At 52.7% G+C, this 17,715-nt stretch overlaps 1 protein-coding gene across 1 annotated transcript in view; it reads left to right on the forward strand.

Annotated features, from left to right (window-relative positions):
* Positions 1-14,187, forward strand: part of FAM83C (family with sequence similarity 83 member C) — a 33,894-nt gene extending 19,707 nt beyond the window's left edge. The window contains exon 4 of the mRNA XM_054392073.1: positions 13,245-14,187. Coding sequence (XP_054248048.1) covers positions 13,245-14,187 — 943 coding nt within the window. The remainder of the gene's footprint in view (positions 1-13,244) is intronic.
* The last annotated feature ends 3,528 nt before the right edge of the window (positions 14,188-17,715 follow it).

A 17,715-nucleotide genomic window follows, 5' to 3' on the forward strand; every position in this document is an offset into this window, starting at 1 on the left:
TGCTGATGATGACTCCAAGCTCCTGCTTGAGCTGTTGTAGGCTCAGCCTCACACAGGCCTGGTGCAGATGATTTTTCTCCATGGGCACAGCACATTAACCCACACTGAAAGTCATCTGCTGCACATTTGTCCACTTGCTCTGTTCTGTGAGGTCCTTCTGGGTGACACCAAGCTGAGTGGTGCTGTTGATATGCCAGAGGGACAGGATGGCATCCAGAGGGACCTGGACAAGCTGGAGAGATGGGACCAGGTGAACCTCATGAGGTTCAACAAGAGCAAGGGCAGGTCCTGCTCCTGGGCCAGAACAATCCTCACTGCCAATGCAGACTGGGGGAGGAGGTGATGGAAAGCAGCCCTGAGGAGAAGGACTTGGGGGTGCTGGTGGGGGAGAAGCTGGCCAGGAGCAGGCAGTGTGAGCCTGCAGCACAGAAGGCCAAGGGCAGCCTGAGCTGCATCCAAAGCAGCATTGCCCCCAGAGCCAGAGAGGAGATTCTGCCACTCTGCTCTGCTGAGACCTCACCTGGATCACTGCATCCAGGTCTGGAGCACTCAGCACAGGAAAGAACCTTTGCAGCCCTGTCTGGATGTGTTCTTGTGTGACCTGTGCTGGATTCTGTGCTCCTGCTCTGGCAGGGGGTTGGACTGGAAGATCTCCAGAGGTCCCTTCCAACCTCTCACATCCTCTGATCCTGTGATCCTATGACCACCAAATGTCTCTTTTGACCAACAGATCTCAGAGGAGTCCATCAGCTCTCAAAGGAGTCCATCAGCTTCTTAGTGGCCAGTGCAGCATTTCTGAACCACCTGCAAGCCAGACTCATCTTGGGTTTCTTGGTCTGCTCCTCTAGCAGCTTCTGCTTATCCCTTTTGCCCACAATGCTTTAGTTGTGAGCCCTGCCATGGATGGTTTATACCAAGGTTATTCTTCCTGTTTAGCCAAAAGTGTCATTAATGCCCAGAAATTATTATCACCTGGCTTTACCTCCTCTTTAACTGTGACACCAGGCTGTGTGGTGCTCTGGACTCACTTGAGGGCAGGGATGACTTCCACAAGGATCCTGACAGGCTTCAGCTGTGGGTCACTGCCAACTGCATGAGATTCAACAGGTCACAGTGCAAGGTCCTGCAGCTGGGCCAGGCCAACCCCAGGCACAAATCCAGGCTGGGTGCAGAGTGGGTTGAGAGTAGCTCTGAAGAAAGAGCCTTGGGGGTGTTGGTTGCTGAGCAGCTCCCCAGGAGCCAGCAGTGCCCTCCTGCAGCCCAGCAGGCAGCTGTGTGCTGGGCTGCAGCCAGAGCAGTGTGGGCAGCAGGGCAGGAGAGGGGATTCTGCCCCTGGGCTCTGCTCTTCTGAGACTCCACCTCCAGTCCTGCCTCCAGTTCTGGTGTCCCCAGCACAAGAAGGGCACAGAGCTGCTGGAGTGAGGCCAGAGGAGAACACAAAGATGATCCAAGGGCTGGAGCAGCTCTGCTGTGAGCACAGGCTGAGGGAGCTGGGGGTGTGCAGCCTGGGGAAGACTCCAGGAGGACCTCAGAGCTGCCTGCCAGGACCTGAAGGGATCCTGCAGGAAGGCTGCAAAAAGACTTTTTCTGAGGGGGTCTAGGGACAGGCCAAGGGGGAATGGTTTGGAGCTGAGGCAGAGCAGGGTTAGAGTGGAGCTGAGGAAGAAGTTCTTCAGTATGGGGTTGGTGAGACTCTGGCACAGGCTGCCCAGGGAGGCTGTGGCTGCCTCCTCCCTGGGGGTGTTCAAGGCCAGGTTGGATGAGGCCTGGAGCAGCTGAGTCCAGCTGAGCTGTCCCTGCCCATAGCAGGAAGGTTACAGGAGATGAGCTCTGGGGTCCCTTCCAGCCTGAGCCATTCCATGAGTCTGTGGTTTTTCAGGACTTTTCTGAGTATGTTGAGCAGCAGCAATCCCAGCACAATACTTGTGAGATCCCAGTGGGGATACCAAAGCTGTTGCTGGCCTGTGTATCCCACCTTCAGCCAACTCTTGCTCCCAGGGAAGAACTTCCTCTGTGCTTCACCTTCACCTAAGAGTCCTTGCTGAAGGACTGTCTCAGAAATCTGTCTGAAAGCTCAAATACCCAACCTCAAGCAGATCAGCATCTGCTGGGGAGGGACTTTTGAGGGTGTCAGGGAGTGATAGGACTGAGGGGGATGGAGCAAAACTAGAAGTGGGGAGATTCAGATTGAATGTTAGGAAGAAATTCTTCCCCATGAGGGTGGTGAGAGCCTGGCAGAGGTTGCCCAGGGAGGTGGTGGAAGCCTCATCCCTGGAGGTTTTTGCAGCCAGGCTGGATGTGGCTGTGAGCAACCTGCTGTGGTGTGAGGTGTCCCTGCCCATGGCAGGGGGTTGGAGCTGGATGATCCTTGAGGTCCCTTCCAACCCTGACAGTTCTGTGACTCTATGATTCTATGATCTGTGTGCTTGCTGCCCACTGGCACAGGCTGCCCAGGGGGGTTGTGGAGTCTCCCTCTCTGGAGATATTCAAGACCTGCCTGGCTGTGTTCCTGTGTGATCTGCTCTAGGTGACCCTGCTCTGGCAGGGGGCTTGGACTGGATGAACTTTCAAGGTCCCTTCCAGCCCATAATATTCTGTGAGTCTGCCTCCTTCAGAGAACTCCAAGAGGCTTTTGAGGCACTGGCTTCCTTCCACAGAAACATGCTGAGGCTTCAGCTCCTACCACTTTGTCCAGGATGGAAATAAGATTGGCTGGTTTGCAGTTTTCCAGGAGCTCTTTCAAAAGTCCACATTGATCCTTTCCATCCCCCTGCTGCTGGGGTTCAGTCTTCAGTGCTAGGTTGATGGTAAGTTAAATGATAGGCTAAGGGCTGCTTAAGAATTGGAAAATTGCTGACTTCCAGGTTTTGAAGGCTGTTTGATATTTTTCCTTTAATGCACTTTTTTAACTAAGGGCACTCCTGGGTTGTTTTTAAATGTCTTTGTTTGGATAGGTAACCTTAACAGAGCATCTTTACAGGATCAGAGGATGTGAGGGCTTGGAAGGGACCTCTGGAGATCTTCCAGTCCAACCCCCTGCCAGAGCAGGAGCACAGAATCCAGCACAGGTCACACAGGAACACATCCAGACAGGGCTGCAAAGGCTCCACAGAAGGAGACTCCACAACCTCTCTGGGCAGCCTGCTCCAGGGCTCTGGCACCCTCACAGTGCAGAAGTTCCTCCTCATGTTGAGCTGGAACCTCCTGTGCTGCAGTTTCCATCCACTGCCCCTGGTCCTATCCCAGGGCACAACTGAGCAGAGCCTGTCCCTGTCCCTTCCTGACCCCCAGCCCTCAGCTATTGATAGACATTGATCAGATCCCTCTCAGCCTTCTCCTCTCCAGACTAAACACCCTCAGGGCTCTGAGCCTCTCCTCCCCAGGCAGTCTCCAGTCCCTTCAGCATCCTTGGAGCCCTCACTTGGACTCTCTCCAGCAGATCCCTGTCCCTCTTGAACTGGGGAGCCCAGACCTGGATGCAATATTCCAGGTGAGGCCTCACCAGGGCAGAGCAGAGGGGCAGGAGAACCTCCCTGGCTCTGCTGGCCACACTCCTCTGAATGCCCCCCAGGACCCCTTTGGCCTTCTTGGCCCCCAGGGCACATTTCTGTCCCATGCAGAACTTGTTACCCACCAGCACTCCCAGCTCCTTCTCCTCAGGGCTGCTCTCAGGCAGATCCCCTCCCAGCCTGTCCTGCTGCAGTTTTTTTCTTCCTGCCCAGCTGCAGGACTCTGCTCTCATCCTTGCTGACCCTCAGTAGGTTCCTCTCTGCCAGCTCTCAGCCTGTGCAGGTCTCTGAATGGCCTCACAGCCTTCAGGTGTCTCAGCCAAGCCTCCCAGTTGGGTATCATCAGCAGACTTGCTGAGCAGACCCTGTCTGTCTGTCTGTCTGTCTGTCTGTCCCCTCATCAATGGCATTGATGAAGATGTTGAACAGGACTGGACCCAGCTCTGATCCCTGGGGCACTCCACTGGGTACAGCTCTCCAGCTGGACCTGGCCCCACTGACCACCACCCTCTGCACTCCCTTGTGTCACCAGTTCCTAATCCATCTCACTCCCTGCTCTCCCATTCCATACTTCCTGAGCTTCAAGCTTTAACCTCCAGGCTGCCTCAAGCAGTTCACCTTTCTGCTTGCTCTTTTCCATGTCTTTTTAATAGCCCTTCCTGACTTTCTCTCTTAAGTGTTGCTGCTGGGGATTATTTCAGTCCTGGCAGAGTATTTCACCTGGGTGTGTCATGGGGTTTGGGGGTTTGAGAGTTTTTTTTTTTGCCTAGTGGCCTTTCCAAAGGAACTTTGTGAGCTAGTCAATGTTCTTGCTTCTTTTGTTGGTTTTCTGGGTAGTTTCTCCAAACAAAAAGCAGTAATTTATAGTGTCTAAAATGACAGTTTCTGCAGCTGTCCCAGGAGTGGTCCCCTGTCAGCACAGCTATAACTCAACCTCCCTTTAACCCTCTGCCTTCTGCCTGCTTAGCCTCTCAGCACTTCTGTTCCATGGGATGTTTGCTATCAGCAAGTTCAGAGTGCAGCCCTAGCACTGTCCTTTGGGAGTGGAATTTTAATGCCAGGGGGGTACATTTCCTTTGTTGATTATATCATTTACCTGATTTGATTTTGCTTTTGCTGCTTTGGGTTTGGGGGTTGTTTGATTTGGCTTTTTTGGAAATGCCTTGTGCCACTACCCCAGCAGCACAGCCTCTGTTTGTCCTCTCTGTGCCATTGCAATTATATTGACCCTTGAATTTTTGTCTGCCCAGTCAGGCTCTGAGGTGCCTGCTGTCTCAGAGTCATCATTTCAGCTCATCTGTTTCTGTAGCTCCTCACATTAATGCTCACAGGTAAACCTTTATACCTGAGCTGGCTGGCTGAGACCCTGGGGCAATCTCAAACCCATCACAGCTTTGCTCCAGATTTGTAATTGAAAGCTTCCCTATGCCTTCTGCAGCCTGTTGTGCAGCAACCAGCTGTCACAGAATCACAGAATCACAGAATGTGAGGGGATGGAAGGGACCTCCAGAGCTCATCCAGTCCAACCCAGAGCAGCAGCACCTAGAGCAGGTCACACAGGAACACATCCAGGTGGCTTTTGAATAGCTCCAGAGGGGGAGACTCCACAACCCCCCTGGGCAGCCTGTTCCAGGGCTCTGTCACCCTCACAGGGAAAAAAATTTCCTCCTGTTTCCATGGAACTTCCTCTGCCTCAGCTTCCACCACTGCCCCTTGTGCTGTCCTTGGGCATCCCCCAGCAGAGCCTGGCTCCAGCCTCTGGGCACTCCCCCTGCACATCTTTATCCCCAGCAATGAGGTCACCCTCAGGCTCCTCCTTCATTCAGGTTAAGATGGAGTTCAGCTTCCTTTATAGCCTCACCTACACTTTTCCATTTCCTTATGATTCTACCATCCTTTCCCTGATAAATATTCCATAACCACATCCTGAAATGTTGTTTTTTCACTTCTCTGACCCATTCTAAGCATGGAAGAGGAAGGATTTTATGAGGTTACCAATAAAATCTTGACTTTTTGTACCTTCCTACTTAGGTGCTTTTAGTGTACCCCCAAAACTTATCCTACCTCTTTTTATGTCAGTGAGCCCTCTCCAGACAAGATCACAGCATCAGCGGATGTGAGGGGTTGGAAGGGACCTCTGGAGATCTCCCAGTCCAACCCCTGCCAGAGCAGGAGCACAGAATCCAGCACAGGTCACACAGGAACACATCCAGACAGGACTGCAAAGGCTCCACAGAAGGAGACTCCACAACCTCTCTGGGCAGCCTGCTCCAGGGCTCTGGCACCCTCACAGTGCAGAAGTTCCTCCTCATGTTGAGCTGGAACCTCCTGTGCTGCAGTTTCCATCCATTGCCCCTGGTCCTATCCCAGGGAGCAACTGAGCAGAGCCTGTCCCTGTTCCTTCCCTCCTGACCCCCAGCCCTCAGCTATTGATAGACATTGATCAGATCCCTCTCAGCCTTCTCCTCTCCAGACTGGACTCTCAGCCTGGGATGTTTTCTTCCCCCTCCCCCCAGCACTGTGACACTCCAGATGCCTGTTTTCCTTATAGAATGTGTTAGAATGGTTTGGCTTGGAAGGGATCTCCCAAGGGCATCCAGTCCAACCCCCTGCACTCAGCAGGGACATCCTCCCCTGGATCAGGTTGCCCAGAGCCCTGTCCAGCCTCACCTTGAAGATCTCCAGGGATGGGGCCCCAGCCACCTTCCTGAGCAACCTGTTGCAGTGTTCCACCACCCTCATGGCAAATCCTAACCCCAGAGCTGCTGCCTGCTGGCTCTCCAGCCTGTATGTGTGCACCTGGCTGTGACTGCCTGAAAATGATTTTCTCTGAGTGTTTCCCTGTTGGACTGCAGCCATTTTTATCAGACCCTTTTCCCAACTCCTCTCTGTGCAGTGCCTCTCTACTGGATATGATTTGTGAACTTAAGGAGTCTGCACTCTCCCATTGTTTAGATGCTTGTGAAGATACTGGAGAGCACCAGAGCCAAGCTGCTACATCCCTTTAGAGTTTCAGTTCTACACTGGCAGTGAATACAGATCTCTGAACTTTCTACATCCTCTCTTGCAGAGGGCTATTGCCCTACTCTATCACAGAATCACAGAATGGAAAGGGTTGGAAGGGACCTCTGGAGATCATCCAGTCCACCCCTCCTGCTAGCACAGCTTCACCTAGATCAGGTTGCCCAGGAACATGTCCAGGTGGGTTCTGAACACCTCCAGAGAGGGAAACTCCTCAACTTCTCTGGGCAGCTTAGGCCAGTGCTCTGTCATCCTCAAGGTAAAGAAGCTTTTCCTTATGTTTAAGGGAAACCTCCTGGGTTCTAGCTGGTACCCATTGCCCCTCAGTGGGCACCACCGAAAAGAGCCCAGCCCCATGCTCTTGACCCTCACCCTTGAAGTATTTACATGCACTGATCAGATCCCCTCTCAGTCTGCTCTTCTCCAGGCTGAACAGCCCCAGGTCTCTCAGCCCATCACAGGAGAGATGCTCCAGGCCCCTGGTCACAGAACCACAGAACTATTCAGGTTGGAAAAGAGCCTCAGGATCACCAAGTCCAACTACTGACCTTACTCTGCAAGGGTCACTCCTAAACCACATCCTCAAGCACCACATCCAAACCACCTTGAAACACCTCCAGGCTTGGGGACTCCAGCACCTCCCTGGGCAGCCTGTGCCAGTGTCTGACCACTCTTGCTGGGAATAACTTTTCCTGCTCTCCAGCCTAAGCCTCCCCTGCTGCAGCTTGAGGCCATTCCCTCTTGTTCTATCACTAATGACCTGGGAGAAGAGACCAGCACCAACCTCTCCACAACCTCCTTTCAGGGAGCTGCAGACAGCAGTGAGGTCTCTCCTCAGCCTCCTCTGATTCAAACTAAACATCTGCAGCTCCTTCAGTCACTGATCATCTTTGTGGCCCTCCATGGGACTCTCTCAAGCAGTTCCCTGTCCTGAAGTGGACACAACACTCCAGTACCCTAAACAACTGTAGGCAAAGTAGTTCTGTGCCCTCATGGAATCACAGAATGGGAGGGTTTGGAAGGGACCTCTGGAGCACTTCGACTCCAACTGCCCTGCCCAGGCAGCATAATGGAGGGCAGGGCACACAGGAACACAGCCAGCCCTGGTGTGCTTATTGATGAAATATTTCTCTATGTTTTCCATCTTTTACATTGCATTTCCTCCCAATGAAGACACAGAGGAGTCAGGGTTCATTGAGAGATCCATGAAAAGCAATCATCTGGAGTCCTAACTAACTGTGTCTGGTCAGGTTGTATTACTATAAGCACCAGAAAACAAGAAAACAAACAACCCCTCCCTCCCCCCCAAAAAAAACCCAACCAAACCCAAGTCTGTTTCTTTGAGCACTTATTTACCATTGCAGTGAAAATTATGAAGATATTAACCAATGCAGCACCTGATCTACATGAGAGCAGTGAGTGCACCCTCAGTGAGTCTGCAGATGGCACCAAGCTGGGTGGCTGTGTCCATCTGCTGGAGGCTAGGGAAGCTTTACAGCAGGGTCTGGACAGGTGAGAGCCATGGACCAAGGCTCTTTGTGTGAAGCTCACAAGGCCAAGGGCCAGATCCTGCACCTGGGTCACAACAACCCCATGGGGAGCTGCAGACCTGGGGATGTGTGGTTGGAAAGCTGCAGCTGGGAGAGGGAGCTGGGGGTGGTGGTTGGCAGGCACTGACCATGAGCCAGCAGTGCCCAGGGGGCCAAGAAGGCCAAAGGCATCCTGGCTGGCATCAGAAGCAGGGAGGGCAGCAGGGCCAGGAGGTGCCCATCCCCCTGTGCTCAGCACTGGGGAGGCCACACCTCGAGTGCTGTGCTCAGCTCTGGGCCCTCCCTGCAGGAAGGACATTGAGGGGCTGGAGCCTGTCCAGAGCAGGGCAAGGAGGCTGGAGAAGGGCCTGGAGCCCCTGGGCTAGAGGAGGGCTGAGGGAGCTGGGGGTGTTGAGGTTGGAGAAGAGGAGGCTGAGGGAGACCTCATTGCTCTCTGCAGCTCCCTGAAGGGAGGTTGGGGTGAGGAGGGCACAGCCTCTGCTGCTTGGTGGCAAGGGACAGCAGCAGAGGCAATGGTTCCAAGCTGCCCAGGGGAGGCTCAGGCTGGAGCTGAGGAAATATTTCTGCCCTGGAAGGGCTCTCAGACATTGGCCCAGGCTGCCCAGGGCAGTGCTGGAGTCCCCATCCCTGGGGGTGTTCCAGCAGCTGTGGCCCTGGTGCTTAGGGCCATGGTTTGGTGCTGAGCCTGCAGTGCTGGGTGGAGGGTTGGACTGGATGTGCCTGGAGGGCTCTGCCAACCTGCTGTGTTCTGTGATGCTGTCAAAGGAGCCTAAGGGCAAATAGAGCTAAAGCCAAACAGGATCTTGAACAGGAAAACCAAAGCAAACATTTGCCAGGGTAGGGCTAGAGAAAAGAGGAGGAGGGTCAGCCTGAAAGGCCATGAGGTGTCTGTTTGAGTTGCCTTAGAGGGGGTTATATTTCTCAGCTCAAACAGAAGATGACCTGACATGGGCAGAGAGAGAAAGGAGATCACTGTTTGTTATATTGTAGTGCAAGGAGCTCAAGACTTGGGGCTGAAGGTGAAATGACAACTGACAATGAAAGAATGAGAGGAGAAAGTTGAGAGGATCACAGAGGTTCTGCATCTGGCTTCATATAGAGGAAGAAGAAACTCTGTACCTAAGTGTTTGTCAGTGGACAGGTAAAGCCTGATGGGTCTGAAGGTGGAGGAGGCTTGGGAGTCCTTTAACTGAGAGGTGCTCAGGCTCTGAGGTATCCTTGTCCCAGCCAAGAGGAAAGAGATTTTGAGAGGGAGTTTCAGAGGTAGCTCAATGAACAGCCTCAGCAGGTTTATGGAAGGCACCAAGCTGTGTGGTGCAGCTGACAACACTGGAGGGAAGGGATCCATCCAGAGGGTCCTGGGCAGGCTGCAGAGCTGAGCCTGAGCCAACCTCAGGAAGCTCAACAAGGCCAAGGGCCTGTTGTGGGTCAGCACTCAGCTTCACACAGACACAGCCACCACTGGGGTTAGTCAAACATTAGCAACAGTCTGAAAGAAATTGAACAGAACTGATGTGGGATGCCCAAATTAACTAAATACATTGCACTGATTTTCATAGAATTGTCAGGGTTGGAGGGGACCTCAAGGCTCATCCAGTTCCAACCCCCCTGCCATGGGCAGGGACACCTCACACCACAGCAGGTTGCTCACAGACACATCCAGCCTGGCTGCAAAAACCTCCAGGGATGAGGCTTCCACCACCTCCCTGGGCAACCTGTGCCAGTCTCTCACCACCCTCATGGGCAACAACTTCTTCCTGACATCCAATCTGAATCTCCCCACTTCTAGTTTTGCTCCATTCTGGGGGGAATGGAGCAGTCTATCACCACTCCTATCACTCCCTGACACCCTAAAAATCCCTCCCCAGCTTTCTTGGAGCCCTCTTCAGATCCTGGAAGGCCACAAGAAGGTCTCCTGGGAACCTTCTCTTCTCCAGTCTGAATAACCCCAACTGCTAATTCGTTTTTGGGAGCATCTGCAGTGAGCAAAGAGCAAGCCTGATAGGCAGGAGGCTGTATTGGCATGCAGACAGGATTCTTTTGACAGCCAAAGTGACAGAAAGGCAATAAAAAGACTAAGAAAGAAGCAAAAAAACCACCTTCTGATGCAGCCTGGTATCTGGTCATTTGGAGACAAGCTCAGCAGAGAAGCTGAGTGTGAACTGAGAGTCAGACCTCCGGGGTAAGGCCACCCCAGGCCTAGACCCGCTTGGAGTCTTGCAGAGGGGCAGGCAGGAGGATGAATCCTACAGCCCGACATGCTGCGGGGACGGACATGGGAGGAGCCACTGCAGAGTGCTGCTGCCCGAGCCGGAGCCCCAGCCCCAGGGCACTCAGCTGTCCCCCACCTCTCAGAGCTGATGTTGCATCTCCATCTCCTGGCCGCGGGCTGAGCTGCACAGGTTCCCGCAGGCTGTCTGCTCCAGGAGGGTCACAGCAAGGCAAGGAAGGGCTCCTGCCCCACAGCCAGCCTTTGCTAGACGCCTCCAGCACACAGATCCTTCATTCCCTCCCCTGGGGAGACTGGATGAGGGATCTCTGTCTGCTGCAGCACACCAGGGCAGGAGCATCCCTACCACTGTTAGGAACTCACAGGGACCTTTCAACATCCTGCAGTGGTTTGCTCCACACCTTGCCTGTGTGTTGTGTTGTGTTGTGCTGTGGTGTGTTTATAGGAGCTGGAAAGCAGCTCCATGGACAAGGACCTTGGAGTGCTGGTGGGCAGCAAGTTCTGCATGGGACAGTGTAACAGTGTGAGAGCTGAAATCCCCCCCACCAACAATGACCAGGCTAGCTCAGTCTGGCAGCAAATGAGAGCTGTATTGACAAGCAAATCTACAATCTATGATGAAATGCAATGAATATGTACAAATAGATAAATTTCACAACATTTACAAATATATACAATCAACAGAAAAGCACAACCCTTTGCTTCCCCTACAGAGCCTCCCCAAGGGGCCTCTCCCCCCAGACCCATTTGTCAGAGGGCAGAGAGTCAAGAAGCAGAAAGGCTGTTAGACTTAGCTTGCCAAGGTCAGTGTGTTATCTTCAGCCAGAAAAGAAGAAACAGCAGACAGAAGCCCAGCAAACTGCAAACTGCCCAACTCCACAACCTTGTTTTGAGTAGTGGTTCTCAAACATTTCTGTCTATCCAATGGAAGTGTTTAGAACAATCATTATTTTGCTTTCTTACACCCAATAGTGACTTATTTGCATTCCTTCACCTTCTCTGCTTGAACTTTGTAAAGAAAAAAATTAAAAAGACAGTTTTAAACCATCACAGACAGCAATGTGCCAAGAAGGCCAATGGCATCCTGGGGTGCGTTCAGAGGAGTGTGGCCAGCAGAGCCAGGCTGGTTCTCCTTCCTCTCTACTCTGCCCTGCTGAGACCACAGCTGGAGCACTGTGTCCAGTTCTGGGCTCCCCAGTTCAAGAGGGACAAGGATCTGCTGGAGAGTGTTCAGCAGGGGCTGGAAGGATGATGAGAAGGGAAGGCTGAGAGCTGTTTGGTCTGGAAAAGAGAAGGCTGAGTGGAGATCTGATCAATGGTTACAAATATCTGCAGGGTGGTGTCAAGCAGAAGGGGCCAGGCTCTGTTCAGTGGTGTCCTGTGACAGGACAAGGGGCAATGGACACAAACTGAAACCCAGGAGGTTCCACCTCAACATGAGGAGAAACTTCTTTGGTGTGAGGGCACTGGAGCCCTGGAGCAGGCTTCCCAGAGAGGTTGTGGAGACTTTCAAAACCTGTCTGGATGCATTCCTGGGTGACCTTCCCCCAAGGGGGTTGGACTGGCTGATCTCTGGAAGTCTCTTCCAACTCCTAACATTCTGTGATTCTATGGGAGCAGCCATGGCTGGCCAGACCACATTGTCTTGTCATGGAAACCTGTCCTATGGCAAGGAGGGCTGGGCCACTGGGAAGCTTTGGATGATTCCTTCCAGGTCCTGCTGTGACACAGGGTGGGCAGAGCCCCATTGGATCAGCATGGGAAACTGAGCCATGGTAATAGCTGGGCTGGGGAAAGAGCCAGGAGAGGCTTCAGGGGCAGGGATAAGGCCAGAGGGTGGATTGCTGGATGTGAGGCTACTTCCCTTCCATGGGACAAGCCTGCTCTTGCAGGTGAGAGGAGAAGGCTGTGTGCATCTGCAGGGAGGCAACTCTTGCATCAGAGGGTGATGAGAGAAGACAGGAGGTGGATGTTGCTTTGTCTGACAAGGGAAGGAAAACCTAAGCAAGATCTGTTCTCTACCTCCTGCTGAGGTGAGGCCAAAGGCCTAGGTGGTAAAGCTGTTCCAGCTTGGCCATTTCAATCTGGACATGAGACCTCCCAGCTAGAATGAGGAAGGCAAACACGACCACTTGCACAGCTCTGCTGGCAAGAGTGGTGCCAGGCTGGATGAACAGGGCTGGCAGGCATCCTCCAGCTGTCCTCCACAACTCACCATCTGAGGGGTGCAAGCCCTCCAGAGAAGACTGCTCAGCCCTCATGAGCACATGTGGCCATGGTACTTGATGGCCATGGTGGTGTTGGGTTGATGGTTGGACTGGGTGGTCTTAGAGGGCTTTGCCAGCCAAAACCACTGATTTGTTAGGGTTGGAAGGGACCACAAGGATCATCCAGCTCCAATCCCCCTGCCATGGGCAGGGACACCTCACACCACAGCAGGTTGCTCACAGCCACATCCAGCCTGGCTGCAAAACCTCCAGGGATGAGGCTTCCACCACCTCCCTGGGCAACCTCTGCCAGGCTCTCACCACCCTCATGGGGAAGAATTTCTTCCTAACATCCAATCTGAATCTCCCCACTTCTAGTTTTGCTCCATCCCCCCCACTCCTATCACTCCCTGACACCCTCAAAAGTCCCTCCCCAGCTTTCTTGGAGCCCCCTTCAGATCCTGGAAGGCCACAAAAAGGTCTCCTGGGAGCCTTCTCCTCTCTAGACTGCACAACCCCAACTCTCTCAGGCTGTCTCCATAGCAGAGGAGCTCCAGCCCTCTGCTCATCCTCGGAGACTCCTCAGAGTCTTCTCCAGACTGCATAACCCCAACTCTCTCAGCCTGGCTTCACAGCAGAGGAGCTCCAGCCCTCCATCGACTGTTAAGGTGCTGGTGCCTTGGCACTCTGTGAACTCAAGTCCTGTGTGTTCCCTTCTCTTTTGCAGTTTAACCTGGCTGTGCAGCCAGGTCCACACCAGCCTGGTGACTCACTTCCGCGGGCAGATCGTTGCAGAGTTTGAGAAGGAATTCCGCTACTTGTACGCAGAGTCCAAAGCAGTCACCAGCTTCTGTCTGCCAGACCCTGACCCATGCCCCTCTTCTCACAACACCTCAAAAGTCACCAACTGCCTCTTAAAACCTCCACTGGTGAATGATGCTGAAACCTCCAGCCCCTCCAGCAGCCTTTCCAACGTGAGCAACAGAAGCATCAAAGTGTCTCCCTTTCTGAAGAGCTCCAGCTGCAGTGCACAGCAGGAAAAGCAAGATTCAGCCTCTGACTCTGGCAATAAGAAGGGGAAGGAAGAGACACCCCTGAAGCACATTTGCCCTAAGCAGCAAGGAGAACCACCAGACTCACCCAGCACTCACCCAAATAAATCTGCTGCAGCCCTGTACCACAAACCAAATCTCATGGCAGTGAGGACGTTCTTGCAGCCAGAGACTTCTCCTGCCCTCAGCTCCAATAAACTTGGTTCTCAAGGTGCCAATGTGGCTAACAGCAGCCACTCCTCCCCACCAAGACCAGAGCAGACACCACAGTTCCCTTCGGAGGGTCCCAGCAGCAATGGGACAAGCACGAGGCAGAAGGGGGCCCCTGCTGCCTCCAGGGAACTCCCAGCAGAAAACGACCACACTTTTAATGAGATGGAAAAAAGGCAGAGCCCTGGGCAAGGCAGAGTGGACCTGTTGTCCCCATACAGCCTGCTGAAGCGAGACAGGAAGCCTGTAGTGCTCTGCTACGATCAGCTCACCGAGGACACGCTGATGGAGAAGAACAGCGCCTATGGGGCTGAGAAAAGAATGACCCTGGGGCACAGTAAGCTGGACCTGATCACCAAGTACAACAAGCTAAAATCTAAGCACATCCACAGTCGCTTTGAGCTCTGACCCTGGGGCCTCCAGACCTCCTGTGGTCTGGCTTTGGGAGGAGTTGCTTTCCCCCTCACCAATCATCATCACAGCTGGGGCTTGAAATCAAAAAGATGGGTGGCAAAGGGATCCTGTTCCTGTTCTAAGGTGTCTGTGCTGCTTCTGATGTATGCAAGTGGCTGATGTGGAGGAGATTAGCAACTCCCAGCTCCCATTTTCAGTGACAGGAGAATGACTTGAGCAGAACCCACACTTCTACGCTCTTTTTACCCATTTGGGGAAGAACTGTCCCCCCTCCAAACCAGGCAGCAAGACCACTGCTACGGCTGGAAATTGTTTGCCCACTGAGGTCTCCAGGGTGAACCCAGCCTCTCTTTCTCCTGAGTGATTTCCTTCCCTGTACCCAGGTCAGAGGCAGGACAAGGTGGTCAAAAATAAAGGAGCTGTTCTGTTGGAAAGAAAGAGTCCTCTTGGGTCCCTCATGAAGAGCTGAGCAGGCTGAACTTGCCCAGGGCTGCTCTGTGCCGAGCTGTGCCACACCAGAGAGGTGCAGGTGGCATGCCTGGGCACACAGTTGGCATCTGTCCATGATTGGCATTGGCACATAAGTGATACCTGCATGTGGGTGGCATCACACAGGTCTGGACAGGGGTGGCCTGCAATAGGGGTGGCATGCTGAGGAGCTTGGGTGGCATCGGGATCACGAGTGGCATCTCTGCAGCTGGGTGCAGTTCTGCACGGGTGGTGTGTTAAGGAATTATTTAGATTGATCATTAAGCAATGGCAAATGTGAACATTCATTAAATATCAATAACTTTTTATTGACATGAAAAAATTGCCAACACATATCAGACAGAATCACAGAACTGTCAGGGTTGGAGGGGACCTCAAGGCTCATCCAGTTCCAACCCCCCTGCCATGGGCAGGGACACCTCACACCACAGCAGGTTGCTCACAGCCACATCCAGCCTGGCTGCAAAAACCTCCAGGGATGAGGCTTCCACCACCTCCCTGGGCAACCTCTGCCAGGCTCTCACCACCCTCATGAGGAAGAATTTCTTCCTAACATCCAATCTGAATCTCCCCATTTCTAGTTTTGCTCTATCCCCCCCAATCCTATCACTCCCTGACACCCTCAAAAGTTCCTCCCCAGCTTTCTTGGAGCCCCCTTCAGATCCTGGAAGGCCACAAGAAGGTCTCCTGGGAGCCTTCTCCTCTCCAGACTGCACAACCCCAACTCTCTCAGGCTGTCTCCAGAGCAGGGCAGCTCCAGCCCTCTGCTCATCCCTGTGGCCCTTCTCTGGACACCTTCCAGTTCCTCCAGATCCTTCTTGTACTAGGGGCTCCAGAACTGGACACAGAGCTCCAGATGGGGTCTCACCAGTGTGGAGCAGAGGGGTTGGAACTGGATGATCTTTGAGGTCCCTTCCAACCCTAACAATTCTATGGTTTTATGATTCTAAGTAAGAGTCTTCTTCACAGGGTCTTTTTCACCTTTGGTCCAATTACATGTTTTTCACCATGTTCTAGTTCCCTCTTATCTCCATTTTTTGTTTTTATCAAAAGAAAGATGCAAGCCTTGACCCTTATGTCTAAACATTCAACTATTTCCTATAGGTACCCTCTCTGATGGAGGACCTGTTTCTGTCCTTGTGCAGCCCAATGTTTGTAATGTATGCTTACACATTACCTCCTTTGATCAATAATGGGTCTCTGGTATAGGGTTAGAAAACCAATAATGGGTCTCTTCTCCAATAAAGGGTTAGAGAAAATTATTAAAGGCCCCTCCACCAATATTCTTTGATTTGATTCTTTGGGGCTGTTTAGTCTTGAGAAGACTGAGAGGGGATCTGATCAATGTCTATAAATATGTGAGGGGTGGGAGTTAGGAGGAGGTGGCCAGGCTCTTTTGGGTAGTTCATAGTGATAGGACAAGGAACAATGGGTTCAAACTAGAACATAGAAGATTTCAGCTCAACATGAGGAGAAACTTCTTTACAGTGAGGGTGACAGAGCCCTGGAACACGCTCCCCAGGGGGGTTGTGGAGTCTCCTTCTCTGGAGACTTTGCAAACCCATCTGGATGCATTCCTGTGCAGACTACCCTAAGTGATGCTGCTCTGGCAGGGGGGTTGGACCTGGTGATCTCTGGAGGTCCCTTCCAACCTCTGATACACTGTGAGACTGTGATTTTATATTTTTCCTTCATCAGTAGGAATAACAGGGACAGAGAGAATCCCCAGGAGCCATATGGCTCTTGACCATAGCAGGGGAGACTCGACAAGAACCATTAAGCCAAAAAGGCAATCAAATTATTACTCAGAGCTGATTCCACCCAAGTGGGGATTGCTGCTGCTCTGTATGAGCTGTTGAGGCTTTGGGGCGCTCTGGTGTGCCAGGCTCAGCAGGCTGCAGGCAGGAAGACCACAGGGTCTTGGGGCTGGTCTGGCTCCAGCAGGCCAGCGAGCAGTTTACAACGCTTCTCACGATGAGATCTTGCATCTCCCTGGGTAAACTGAGGCATGGCAAAATTCTAGTTGCCAGGGGAAGCAGGGTTGGCTCCAGCTCCTAAGCATGTGGCTTCTCTAGCTTGCAGTGTGTAGGGCTCATGGCTTCATCCCAGGCTCTGGACCAGGCAACTCGAGGCAGCTTCAAGCAAGGCAGGTCCAAGCAGGCAAGGTCAAGCAAGGCGACCAGAAATCAGCCTGGGTGGACATCTTGCCCGAGATTCAATTGGGCCAACAGGGCAACTGAAGCCAGCAGAGTTACCCAACGAAAAGGGATTCTGCCAGGCTGTGGCTGTAAAGGGAAGACACATAGGCCTGGTCAGGGAGAAGCAGTGGCCAAGACACCTGCTCTTACCCCAGAAGTAGACTTATTAACCAGACATGTTGGGGCCTCTCTTTTGTCCCTTTTCCTGCCGTTATAAATGCCAAAGCCAAACAAACTTTGAATTTAAAAAGGTTATGCTGAGTCACACCCATCCTGGATGGGGCTGAAAGGACCCAGCCCCCAGGTGGGCAAAAGAAACTTAATCCAGGTGGGACTTGGCTCCTCCCCTGCTGGGAGAAGGGGTCCCCTGACTCAAAGGTGTCTATTCCACTCCCCCTTCCTGTCCAGCAAGCCTATCACAGGGCAGACATCTCACTGCTTGCTCTCCTTCCTGCCTCGTCTGCTCGAAAGAACATTGCTGCTGCTGTCCCCTGCGCTTCACCACGTGGCTGGAGCCTGCCTTCTTCCAACTGAATCCACTGACATCCAGGGGAACACAAGATCATCCAGGCTTGGGTTTGTATATTTTCCCACTTACCTTCATCCCTCGCCTCTGTGAACCCTCCCTGTTACTGATATATATTTTTTTTTCCTTTTTGTAAAAAAAGAAAAATTTACTTCTAAACTGATTTCAGACTATTTAGTTCACAAATTTACTTCCCCTCTCCCCTACCCTTTTTTTTCCTTTTCCTCTCTTTCCACCTTGCCGGGAGAAAGGGAGAGGGGCGGGGGAGGAATCTCAATCTGTTATCATTGGAGCTCCTGAACCCCAGTG

The sequence above is a fragment of the Indicator indicator genome, chromosome 24 (genome assembly GCF_027791375.1).
Source record: "Indicator indicator isolate 239-I01 chromosome 24, UM_Iind_1.1, whole genome shotgun sequence".
In the NCBI taxonomy this organism is placed as follows: Eukaryota; Metazoa; Chordata; class Aves; order Piciformes; family Indicatoridae; genus Indicator; species Indicator indicator.